General features: G+C 38.5%; 1 protein-coding gene across 1 annotated transcript; it reads left to right on the top strand.

The window, feature by feature from the left end:
• The first annotated feature begins 760 nt into the window (after positions 1-760).
• wdr55 (WD repeat domain 55) lies at positions 761-10,074 on the top strand. The gene is made up of 9 exons (XM_088604397.1): positions 761-807; positions 1,109-1,180; positions 1,362-1,495; positions 1,773-1,873; positions 2,225-2,312; positions 3,317-3,496; positions 3,978-4,077; positions 4,543-4,712; positions 5,424-10,074. Exons 1-9 carry the CDS (start codon positions 793-795, stop codon positions 5,746-5,748), a joined length of 1,185 nt encoding a protein of 394 aa, XP_088460523.1. The 5' UTR covers positions 761-792; the 3' UTR covers positions 5,749-10,074.
• The last annotated feature ends 3,567 nt before the right edge of the window (positions 10,075-13,641 follow it).

Raw genomic sequence — 13,641 nt, forward strand, 5'->3', positions numbered from 1 at the left:
CATTTTTACCATAAATACTATTTTTGTCAAACGAGTTAACATCTCCCGCTAATTCAAGCTCCATGCGTGTAGCTCGTTTTCCTATTTTAATTTTTCGCTTCTCTCTGCTGTTGCATCGATGCCGCCACACGGCTTGATTCGAGTTTGCAGCGAGGGGTCTTTGACCGCACAGGATTTATTAAATATCATAACAGACATTGGTTTTTGTTGTTGTTGTTGTTGTTGTTGTTGTTGTTGTTCTGGAATCAATTCTTATTGGTTCGTGTCATGTTTACAATAGAGAGCATGTTTACTGCTTCATAATGCATTCAAACATAACGGCTTGTATAAAATAGAAGTGTTAGTAAATTGAACTTGTACCACATACTTTGCAATTTATGGTGCCAAACTATTGAAATACATCCGAAAAGTACCAGCATTTAACTGGTTTATGTCCTGTTACGAGCACTTGGAACGAATCGGAGACTTTTACGTGTATTTTAATGGTCAATTATTTAAGTTTTGCGAGTTTTTTTTCCTAGGAGGTGAAACTTCGGTCGTATAATGACAAACGAGCACTGTTTTCTCTGTGCTTTGATACGATTATTAATGTATTAGGTCCTGGAAGCTGGAAATAAATGTTAGTTTCCAAAGGCTTAAATTATTGACATCAAATTTCCGTATTCATAGTATTAAATTCATTTAAATATATGTATACATATGTCTACTAATATTTTCCTCACATTACAGAAATAGTGGCCGTATTTATTAAGGTTACTGATCAAGACCTGACGTGACGTAAAGTTTTTAAAGATGGCCGCGTCCATGGTAAGAACACATGAGTTTCTAAATATTATTTTAGTTTTACATATTGATATTTGAAATTGAAATGTAATGTTTGTTACAGTCTTTCCCTCATGAATGCGGATCATACAAGATGCAATTTTCATTTATGAAGCTTGCAACCTCTTTTTTTAGAATATTCACAATTTAAAAAACAAACTGTCCTTCTGATGCTTCAAATGGTTTTATAAATCAAGTCGTTCCTGCCGCGCGATCACTGCTAAAACAGAAGGACCATTTCTGTCCCATAGCAACTTTTATCGAATAACTTTTATTGTTGTTACAGCAAGACGCGGAGACAACGGCGGTGTTTGTGGATAACAACTCTGAAGCTGAAGAAAACGACGAAAGCGAACAAGTAATAAACATTTTTAAATAAGTCGTTCAAAAGTGTATAAAGGCATACCCCACTGTACCTCTGATGTAACTATCTGAAATCATGAAATGTTAACCAAACTGGTAAAGCTACTACTTAAAAGTATTTGTGTTCTAATGACGCACAAATGGTAAACTTAAGACGTCTTTTCCCCATATTGCAGGAAGACCATCCAGCGGAACCCAAGATCAGAGAGACCCCAGAAGACATACTGTTTGAAGCTGCTGTAAACACAGTAGCATTCCATCCCAGCCGAGACGTCGTGGCAGCAGGGGACTTGGATGGGGATATTTATGTGTATGCTTTTCATGTTGGCGTCTACAGACATAGGAAATGATCATTCACTCATCTTGCATTTGTTCATTCGGAAATAAGAAATCTTTTCGGAGTAACATACAGATACAATACCTGTCAAAAGTCCTTTTACATTGAATCCAAGATTAGTCTTTTGCTTTGTTGAATACTGAAAATCTGTCTTTATCTCTCTGTTTGTTCTAATCCCACTTTTGAATCCTTGTGTTTTTCGGGGATTTCATCTGTTGGCACCCACTAAAAATCACATTTGTGTTCTCAGTTACTCGTACTCTTGTACAGAAGGGGATAACAAAGAACTGTGGTCCTCTGGGCATCACCTCAAATCATGCAGGGAAGTGGCTTTCTCATACGATGGCCAAAGTAAGTTCACAAGTACTTTGCTTTCTCTTGTGTTTACAACCACTGTGTGTTATCTAACATATTAAGTATCAGTTTATACTGTATACATACACTGTAATGCTTTAAAGGCGAAATATTATAGCTTGTGACAAAGTGAGGAACAGAAAAGGATGTTAATAAAATGCGTGATCTTAACTAGACAGTTCTTTGGATTAGTAGTAAAGTACTGGAGACTTTCTAGTTGGATTCAACAGAAGATATCGTATCTTTTGATTGTCTGGTAATCGTATCCATTCAAAATGTTGAAGTAACTGCTATTGACATGCCAGGTATTCACAATCTCTTCTTTGGTGCCTGCTTGTATCTCTGCAGAGCTATTCAGCATATCCAAGGACAAAGCTGTCCATATCATGGATGTGGAGGAAGGCAAACTTCTCTCACGAATATCAAAAGCCCACAGGTAGTAATCTGTGAAGATCTGTTGCTGATGAGTTGCTAATTTAATTGCAAAGTGTCTTGCTACCCTTTGTATGTATATTATTATTATTATTATTATTATTATTATTATTATTATTATTATTATTATTATTATTATTATTATTATTATTAATTCCTTACACTTACATAGTGCTTTTTTGGACACACTACTCAAAGTGCTTTACAGGTAATGGGGACTCCCCTCTGCCACCACCAATTAGCAGCCCCACCTAGATGATGCGACAGCAGCCATAGTGCACCAGTACTCTTACCACACACCAGCTCTCAGTAGCGAGGAGAACAGAGTGATGAAGCCAGTTCATAGATGGGGATTATAAAGAGGCCATGATTGGTAAACGCCAGGGGATATTTGGCCAGATCGCCAGGGTTACACCCCTACTCTTTTCAAAAAGCACCCAGGGAATTTATAATGACCACAGAGAGTCAGGACCTCGGTTTTATGTCTTATGCAAAGTACAGTGTCCCCATCACTATACTGGGGTGTTAGGGCTTACACAGACCACAGGGTGAGTGTCCCCTACTGGCCCATCTAACACCTCTTCCAGCAGCAAGCGTAGTTTTTCCCAGGAGGTCTCCCATCCAGGTACTGACCAGGCTCACACCTGCTGAGCTTCAGTGGGCTGCCAGTGGTGAGTTGCAGGGTGATATGGCTGTTGGCCCTATCCTTCAACCTGGTTAGATAACCCAAAATGTTGTGTGCTTCACTCACTTTTTTACAGTGATATTTACCTCTAGAAATCTGAATATTTAAAAAAGTTAAGTTTTATTTTTGTTTAGAAATGTCATTTTCAAATCTTGAAGTGAATGACAGGACATAATGTTTTGAGGGCAATAGTTTGCTTCTTAATCCATATAAACTCTTAGGCATGGCTAAAAATGAATATGCAAATCATGGACTGATAACTGTTTGTTCCGCTTAGGCAAATGCCCCCATTCATTGTAGATTTTGTGTTTGTGTCTCTCCAGTTACCCTTTAAATAGCATGCTGGTGATCGACGAGAACCTGCTGGCGACAGGAGATGACAACGGCATTCTGAAAGTGTGGGACTTGAGGAAAGGAACGGCTTTCATGGAGATGAAACAGCATGAGGAGTACATTAGCGACATCACCATTGATGAGAGCAAGAAAATCCTGCTTACGACAAGGTGACACCTTTATAAACAGCCAGAATACATTTCCCTCTGGGGATCACGTGGGAATTTGTGGAACTGGAGCTTTTCTAGAGACCACACGTCTTACTTTCCACTTACTTTCTATTGCCTTTAGAAAGTACGTTCAGCTAGGTCATTTTAAATATCCGTCCGCGTTTTACCTCTCATGTTTCTGTTTACATGTCTCATAACCTTGTTAGAATAAGGTTGTGTCCAATTAAATGAGTTCAAGTTGTGTGGCAGGTTCACTGTTTTTGGCACATGGGTGCATATGTAGAAGTTGGCAAACATGAGAAAATTACAAAATGTTACAAAAACAAATTGGGACCGTGTGGAGCCAGCATTACCATCTAGTAAGTCTGGAACAAATGTTTTTTTTTTAAAAAGAACACACATGAAGCTGACAAAAAAAAATCAGAACTATTTTTGTGCCGCTGATAGATTTGTTTCTTATTGTATTCTCTCTTTTACGCAGTGGAGATGGCACAATGGGGGTGTTTAATATTAAAAGGAGGCGCTTCGATCTCTTGTCGGAGTTCCAGAGTGGGGACTTGACCTCTGTTGCCATCATGAAGGTAGGTGACTGAAGGAAAGGCATACATTTTCAGGCAGGGCTTCACGAGCCGGACTGGAGTGAGAGAACATACAGGAGTGTTGCAGACGAGTTATTGATGCTAATTTTCCTCAATCAACTGGCGCATCTATGAATGTTGTTCAGTATTGTGTACAATGGAAAATGGTGTTGATATTCACGGCCCTATCGAATAACAACAGATGTCCTGACATTTTACACATTTGTCTTTTTTAACACAAGGAAATGTGCTTTATATTTTAGAAACATTTGAGAGCATTTTAAGATTCCCATCTCTGTTGAACTGGAGTCGTGTTTAAAGTGGCTTTGTTTTCTTTGCACTTTATTGATGCTGATTTTGTACATTAGAGGTTTACTTGTAGTATCTGCTGTTGAAGCTTCAGGTTAAGGGTTTATGTTTGGTCTCACAGTTTTTATCTGCATTTCGATATTGACCATGTCCCAACAGAGAGGAAAGAAAGTGGCGTGTGGTTCCAGCGAGGGGACGATCTATCTGTTCAACTGGAATGGGTTCGGAGCCACCAGTGACAGATTTGCAGTACAGGCCGAGTCTGTCGACAGCATTGTTGCCATTACTGACAGCATACTTTGTGCTGCTTCAATGGATGGAGTTATAAGGTGAGAAGAGTGTAAAACTACCAATACATAACGTTTACAAATCAGTTGTTGCTCAGATTCTGAGCTAAACCTGTCCATGCTTGCTTGACATTTTGCAAGTTACCCACTCATCAGCAGTTACCTCCAGTAGAAAATAATTTGTTCCTGCAGAACCAGTTAATATTTCTACTTATTAGCCCATGAAGCACAAATAGTGTGCAGGCTTCTAAGCTATAAGTCCCGTCATCGTATTTTAAATATATATTGCAATATTCGAATGTAGTTACAAAACACTGCAGTGTGTGTTTCAATTAAACTTGTGTATTCCTAAATGACAGCTATATTTTTAACAGGTTTAACAAAAACAATGGCAAATCCAATGGAACCTTTCCAATGCAGAAATAACCATGCTTTTTTTTTCCAACAACCTTGAAGACTGGAGGAAACACAAGACCTAGTCAGAATACCTTGTCTGACCAGCAGAGGGAGTGTTTTTTTTAATGGTTTTTAATTAAGAATCTTTATTTGTGTGTACAAAATAGATCACCTCCTTACAGAGTAAATACTGAAAGAAAAGGATTAGGTCGCAATCATACCTTGCCATTCATTAACCACACATCATACTTGATAATAGCTAATGTTCGCTTGATAGATATGGTGTAACTACATTTTTTCATTGTTTAGAATTGGAAAAATAAATCCGTTCTTTCTGTTTTTTTTTTCTGTCTGGAGGGCTATCAACCTGCTCCCGAACCGGGTCATCGGCAGTGTGGGCCAGCACGTGGGGGAGCCCATCGAGCAGATCGCCAAGTCGCACGACAGGCGCTTCCTCGCCAGCTGCGCCCACGACCAGAAGGTGAAATTCTGGGACATTTCCTCCCTGGGGGACATGGTTGTCAGTGACTACCGCAAGAGGAAGAAGAAGGGGGGCCACCTCAAGTCTTTGAGCAAGAAGGCCTTCGGGGCAGGGGATGACTTCTTCTCGGGGCTGATGGAGGAGTCGGCGCCGAAGGAGGAGGAGGAAGAGGACGACGACAGCGATAGCGGCAGCGACTGAGTACCAAGCTTTTCAAAAGCGTGGAAGACTGTATTATGTACAGAATGCTGGAGAGGTTGGGGTCAGTGAATGCTTTTAAAAGTATCTAAAAACTCAGAAGTCCCAGGCATCAGCTCACAATTTAATAAACGTTAAAGAAGTGAGGTATGAGGAGGAGCTTGCTTCTGGCATGTTGGGACTGCTGGACATGCCTCCACATCGAAGAAAAAATAGAATTTTGTGTCTAAATAAAGTGCACATGTTTAGAATGAGGCTGTCCTCTACATTGAAATTGCTTCATGGACTTTTTTATTTGTTTTTAAATGAAACGCGAATTAAGATTCAATACTATTAGGACTGGAGAAGAATGAACATTTTTCAGGATGCTGAAGTGTGCTGGCTTTTTTATGGATTCTCATAGCTTAGAAATGGGAGAAATCCCCCAATTTAAAAAAAAAATAGTTATATTTGGAGGCTTGCTTATGAGACAGGAACTTTTTTTTTATGTTTCTTTGTTTACATGTCTCTTAACAAGAATAGAAAACATTTTTTCAGCCCTGGCAATCGGAAGTTTGAGATTTTTAAATCTGTATAAATTATATAATTCTGTTTTAAACTGGTGGTCTGCATGTGCGTTTTGTCTTACAGTGATTAGTATGTTTCAAAATTGTGTGTCTGGTGTTGGAATCATGTCAAAACATTATTTTCTGAAATATGCCTTTAAGATTTGAAATATCAAAGTGGGTCTCAAGAAGGTCATGCAGCAACAGGCTACTCCCAGATAGTTATGTCTCAGAGTCTGGAGGGCACCAGGTTGATCAGGAGCAGGAATTCCAAGTGCTGGAAAAAGATTAAGTGGAATGGGTTCAGTCTGAAGATCCACAAGAGTGCCACAGTAATTCTGAGATATCATTCCACCTCCTAACCCACAGAACAGTTTTACTTTTTGTATTCAAGATGGTAGGCCATTTGAGATGCTACAGTATGTGTTTCTCAGTGCACATGGGGGAGAGAGAGTGTTGTCAACAAGGCTGGACAAAGCTCAAATCTCAAATCAGGCTTAGTAAGAAGTGCTCATTACACGTTCATTAGCAGAAAACAATATTCCAAATTACTATAACTAAAACATGAATTTAAAATATCAAACATCATCAAAGAACATGTTTATTTTTTTCATTTCGAGTTAGATATAAAATACAGCTGTGTGGTATACTAAAATATTCAGTTGTAGCATTTGGAAGTAGCAGGATCTAAAAAACATGAAAGCATCCAGTGCAGAGGACTAAAAATACAGCTTTTCAATTCTTTCACTTATATGTTAAAATTACTGTTAGAGTGACTTTTCCTTAGCCCAGATTTTGAGAGCCTATGTCTGATTTAATGGGGAAGCAAATGTACCTTTAATGTTTCTGATGAAAGATGTGAGAAAGACATGCCTGATACACATGTATCTGGCATGGATCACAGTTACAGGGACAATTTAGAGACACCAACTAACATTGGAAGGAAAAGGAAACTGGAGCTCCCAGGAAAAACCCAAGCAAATACACAGAAAATAAACAAACTGGGAATTGTATTGTGACTGGGAACCACTCCAGTCCCATAGGGTACTGAGACAGCAGTACTAACTGTCTTCCCACTAACTGTGGAGCAGTAACACAGACAACCTGTTCACAGCTTAACAGGCATTACACTGTTCTTTCAGATTATTTGAGTATGCCAAATTGTGAGATGTATTTAAAGGAGTGTACATTCCTTTCAGAAACCCTAGACAAGAAAGGTAGTGTTCAGATTTTGAAAGATGCATATGTATGAGTGTTTGCTTTACACTACAGTTTGAATATAAAAGGGTTAGACTCTTTGGATCAGCTACCTACTGGGCCACCAAACAAACTGAATGGCCTCTTCCCTCTTAAATTTCCACAAAGGTGTGAAAGCTCTTAATAATATCCAACTGATGTGCGTGTTAGAGTGGGTATCATGTCTTTGCTGTAACATCACAAATGTGAGGTGATGAGCTGGTATATTATCTCTGAAGCTAGACAGGCAGAGTTGAAGCTAAAGTCACTGTTTCAAGGACAAGAAAAAGAAGGCATTCCATGCAAAAAAGTTTCGCAATAGCTGTTGTGTGAATAAAATAACATTTAGTTTAAATCACAGCATGGAAATCTAAACAGGCTTATTTTAAATTGTGTCTTTTATTGCTGTCAGCCAGCCTGCAGCTTACTATATGGTTCTTCATTGCTGAGTAGTCAAGAACAAGAGCAGGATGGCTGTTTTCCCAATGGTGAATGATAATTAATTTGCTTGATTGCCACCTTAATGTAAATTACAAACTTAAAAAGGGGATGTTCTGTTTGCCATACCACTGCAGAACTCTCTCAGTCCTGATACAGTGGGAATGTCTGTGTTCTGTGCAGGTGAGACAAAGAGCAGTGCCCTGTGGGATGTCAGATACAACCAGATATAAGCAGTTTTGCTGAGGAGTAACAGTGTCCTGATAGAACAAGCCCAGCTCTTTTCTGTCAGAAAGCAATCATGTCAAAATGCTTAATCTGAACTAATAGGCCTACTGTTGTGAAGCATTAATAACACACATAACCTTCTAAGTAAATTCTGCAATTTCTAGTTCAACAAATGAGCTAATCTGCAATGCCTAATTCACAGACCTGTAGGTCACTATGAGGCGGGCCAAGTGTGAGGACAACTCTTTAATAAATATCTGGCCAGTATTCTGCAGCACAGACAATGTTTTGGGGTCAAATATACTAGCTTGTGAAAGCTATTTTCAGTATACAGTATATTTATTCCTAAATGGCATAAAGTGACTCCCAGCCTCCTCATTTGTGCTTGATATGTAAGAAGATAAACACAGGACTGATGGTGATGTGCTGGTCAGCACTGCTCTCTCACATTTCATGGGTCCTGGGTTCTAGCCTGGGGTGCTTTCTGTAGAATATATGTGTTCTCTCTTTGCTTTTGAGGCGTTTGTCTGAGTGCTTCAGTTCAGTTCAATTCAATTTCAATTCAAGGTGCTTTATTAGCATGACTGTTGGGTACAATCAGTGTTGCCAAAGCAAATAAAAATAATGAAATTCACAGAACTGTCGAAGGTGTCTCTAAACAATCTCAGTGTTTTGGCTTCATTATGACCATTTTTAGAGACTTCTATATGATTAATTGTTATGATGTACTCATTACTTTTTAAGTTGTTTTTTTTTTCAAAATTAAATGGTTACTTTACTGTTGCAACTTTGTAGGAGCAAATATCCAGCAGGTATTTAATTCTAAATGTCTGCTTCCTGTTCTACTGTAGAAAAAGGACTAGAAATGTTTTTTTCCACAGGTTACTTTTAATGATTTCTGCATTCCGTTCTGTTGAAGGGGGACGTGTGTGAGGGGGGTGGTGCTGGGTAAATGATTTCATGTGTAGATTTAGCCTCCTTGGGTGCAACTGTCTTGCTGTCATAGCAACAGGCACCACAAAGACAGCATTCAGGATAAAGAGGCCTAGTTAGGGGCAGTGTAATCAATGAGTGTTTTAGCTGTAAAACCAAATTGTGGAGAGAGAGGGTGTTACTCTTATACTAAGTCACGGACTACAAGATACCTAGAAATACTTAAAATCCTAATAGAAGAAAATTAATACTTTCTTATGACAAATGAGAAATAATCCAACACTTGAAGTTGTGACAGCTATTAATGCTTGGGTTATTTATTTTTAATCTAGCATTTTGTTTACTTTTACCATTTCACTCACAGCACTTACCTGTGGTATTTCTGTTTTTTTAATTAAAATCAGCATGAAGTAATTTCCAGTTTTTATAGATTAAATGTAATCATGAACAGCACGGCCATTTCTCAAACAACATTAGATGTACTGTACAGACAAATGTACTTACATCATAGTTACTGCTGCACAGCCCATATGAGGCTTTTTCTTGCAATACAAAATCGTAAAGAATCCCAGGGTGGGTCACTGTATGCGTAATGGTTAATTAGCCTTGCTCCTGCAATGTGTGTCCTGCGCTGTGCTGAATGTCCCGTCTGGACCTTATCACCCTGACTGAGTTCACCCTGTGGTGACGAATCGAGACTCACAACTTGGCTAACGTTCCTGTTGTGAAGCCATAACAAAAGCCAGTGATGAAGCAAGCCTTGACGTTACACACACACTTACTCAACAGTGTCCTGGCGTCTGAGTGCCATATTAGCTCGGAGGTTTTGGAGGTCCTTTGAGAAAGTTACTTTGGAGATCTGCATAACATTAGTTACACTAAAGTACTGATCCATAATGTCGCACTATTTCATCTACTACGTGTAATAAAGTTTCTTTGTACTTGTGAATCCACAGTGGTATTAGTAACAGTTATTGAGCTTTAACAGTGGAAAACATGCCAAGGAACATGTGTCTTGTATTATGTGTACTGTATATCATAGCTTCAACAACAGGGATTTTAAAACAAAATGTTACTGTGCTTTACTTCTCATTCTGCACCACTCTAGAATGGCTTTTGCCCAAAATGTCCATCAGATTATTTTTCAGTATGTGTCTACGTCACAAAAATGTCCTTTGTTTTTCTATCAGTGTACAGTATATAAGTAATTAAGGAGGTGACTGTCAGAGTCACTCTCTGTGTCAGGAAACTGGGTCATGGGTTCATTGTGGCGAGATGAAAAGTACTTAAGTGAATGAAATGGAAAAGTGGTTTTCTTCCACTCCCAAATCCTGGATCTTATATTTAAACAATGCTGTACTTGGGTTTATGTAAGCCTTGTGGCCTACCAAAATTCAAAAGCATTTAAAAAAAAATTGTAGGACTTTTGGTAGGGTGCTTCCCTAATCTTGTCTACAGTGTCTTGTCTACAGAAAAAGTTCATACCAGTTGAAAGAACACTCAACTCTCTCTTTCTAAGAGATAGATGTAATTTGAAGCTGTGTAATGGGATCTCAGAGGAAATGTACTCAGTCTGCTCTTTGTTAGGTTAAGTTCTGGTTTCAGGAGTTGCCAATTCAATCAACCGAACGCCCATGTTTAGTAATTGTAAAATTCTGGTGATTACTTTCAGCTGAAGCAAGAGACAGTTGCATTGTGGCACAACTGAATATGATTTCCATTTCAATACTAAGGCTTTTTCACCAGAATACATACTCTTATATAATACATTTAGCAGTGTTCATGGTAACCATGCGTGGACTATTTTCTTCTTTTGCTATTTATTCTACAACCTTCATCATTATCATTAAGAGTTTGTATAGTTTCCTTCATATCACAATCACAACCAAACAAAAAGATCATTATCCAGCCCAGAGAAAATTGTAATTTTCTGTTTTAAAGGCTTGATTAGATGAAGTCAGTTACATACTGAGTTTGGAAAAAAAGACAACAGGGTGGGAGAAAAAGCAATGGGGAGGAGGGGTAAAATATCATGCAAATATTGACCAGTTTAAGAAGTAGAGGAATGAGATGTTTCCATAAGGCGATTGCTAACCTCCTGTGATTTGTGAAAACCACAGCAAAGGCAATCATGTCTGAAAGATGATAAGGTCACTTACTTGAACAAAGTGAACAAGACCACATGAAAGACTTTAATGGCTGTCAGAATATATTAAGCTTTGTGTTTTCTGAGTACATATTCATGCCAACTAATCTTTCATATGTTCAGTACCTTCCACAAGTATTGGGACAATGAAGTCAACATTTGCCAAATTGCAAATCGGATCTGAGATGAAAAGACAAATGTGTCATAATTACAGAATATCACCTTTTATTTCTGAGTATTTATGCACAAAATTTAAGCTTTAAATATAACCACTATTTTTGTGTTCCATTCCCCCTTTTTAGGTGGGACAAATCTTGGAACAAATTAACTTAAAGTAAATTAAAGTAGTATAAAGTTTATACTTACTTAAAGTTTAAACTTAGAATAAAAGTAGTATAACTGCCTCACACCTGTGACCCATTGACATCACCAAACACTTGGTTTGTTCTTTTGAGATGCTAGGCTAAATCTTTGTTGAAGCCATTTTTAGTTGCTGTTTGTTTTGGGGAATTTCTGATTTCAGTCTCCTTTTTCAGCAAGTGAAATTGACACTCGACTGGATTTAAATAAGGAGATTGATTTAGCCAGTCTAAGACTTTCTACTTCCCTCCCTGACATGATGAAGCACTGGCCGGTGAATCTGGAGACATTTTGTTGTGCATAGGTAGTCAAGATGATCCTGTGCACTTTGGAAGTCATTTTGCAGCTACAAACATTAGTAACATCATCAGTAAAGCTGACTAAGCTGGTTCCAGAGGTGGTCATGTGTGGCCAAGCAAAGACACTACCTCCACCATGAATGACATCTGTAATTTCTTCCTTTCTCCAGTCTCTATCCTTGCCATCACTTTGGTAGAGGTTTATCATTGTCTCATCTATCCATAACACATTTTTCCAGATCTCTACTGGCTCATCTCTGTACTTTTTAGCAAATTGTAATCTGGACATTCTTTTACTGGTGCTGTTGAGAGGTTTGTATCTCACAGTGTAGCCTTTATAATTTGCTGTCGGGGTCCTCTGTGAGCAGTAGATTGTGATACCTTCAACCCCGCACTGTGGAGGTTGTTTTGTGATTTCAGTGACAGTTGTTTTAGTGATTTTTAAACTGGTGTTTCACAGATCTGATCAGTTTTCTTTCATCAACTGCAACTGTTTTTCTCGGTTGACCTGGTCTTTGCTGATTGCTAAGTACACCAGCGGCTTCTTTCCTTTACAGGATATTCAAAATGGTTGATTTTGCTAGGCCTAGTTTCTGTGCAATGGTTCTGATTGAATTCTTATTTTCTTTCAGCAGCCAAACTGCTTGTTTTTCTTTCGTACACAGTTCTCCATCTTCCTGTTGGTTTAGGCCTACTGACTCCAAGGGCTGACATGAAAGGGAAGAGCAAAGGCTAAATCCAACACTATACATTCACAGCTATTATGTAAGCACAATCACTGAAACAGGAAAAACCTGACCAGTACACAAAACCTGGCAGCTAATTGTCCAAATACACCTGAAATTGGGAAATTGAACACAAAAGGTGCTATTATTCTAAAATGATATGACATATAAGCACAGAAATTCCCAGAAATAAAAGGTGACATTAATACTTTTGCATCATATTAATCTTTTCACCTCAGAACTGAATCAGAATATACGGCAAAAATAGCAATTGTGACTTCCTTGTCTCAATACCTATGGAGGGCACTTTATATTATTCATTACAAAACTGGTTGATATGTCCAACCTGTGTTCAAACAGCTGAGGATGTCTCATTTTGCATTGAATTTAATAAATTTCATTTCTTTATTATGTCAATTATGTCAGAATTATGTCAGAGCTTTTGGGCGTTTAGAATATTTGTCAAAGTGACAGAGGAACGTCAGATGAAGAATCAGGGACTCCAGTTGCTTATTATTGGATTTTTTTTTTTTCAGATAAAATGAGGACCGCTGTGATCTCAAAGCTCATCTCCAGTCAGACAAAATAAAAAGTGCTTGCCTCTCTGTAGAGTTTGAGATAAAACAAGCTTGGGGTGCTAAAATGTTTTACTTCATACTTAAAATCCAAAACAACAAAGAACAGTCCAGTCAGGGGAGGATGCAGATACAATCTTTGTTGTTTAAAGTGTCAGAACAGCAGCTTTCACATGCAAGTTTAAAGGTGTTTATATTAGCACCCATCCCCTTCCATCTAAACCTCTTTTCATCTGTCTGACTTCCCTATTGATCCTCCCCTACCTCTCCCCCTGTCTCCATCTCCCCCTCACCCTTCCCAGCTGTGTGGTCCACACCACAACCTTGCAAGACACACAGATACAAAGCTGCTGTGACAACAGAGCAAAAAGAGAGAGGCTTGAAGCAAGAAAGGAACTCTGCCTGTCCCTG

Source organism: Lepisosteus platostomus, chromosome 13, assembly GCF_059453375.1.
Source record: "Lepisosteus platostomus isolate fLepPlt1 chromosome 13, fLepPlt1.hap1, whole genome shotgun sequence".
Classification (NCBI taxonomy): domain Eukaryota; kingdom Metazoa; phylum Chordata; class Actinopteri; order Semionotiformes; family Lepisosteidae; genus Lepisosteus; species Lepisosteus platostomus.

What these genes read in the sequence shown, in the direction of transcription:
- wdr55 (XM_088604397.1), top strand. An exon ending in TTTCTCATACGATGGCCAAA is followed by an intron (nt 1,874 to 2,224) that starts GTAAGTTCACAA and finishes GTATCTCTGCAG; the next exon opens with AGCTATTCAGCATATCCAAG. An exon ending in CGAATATCAAAAGCCCACAG is followed by an intron (nt 2,313 to 3,316) that starts GTAGTAATCTGT and finishes GTGTCTCTCCAG; the next exon opens with TTACCCTTTAAATAGCATGC.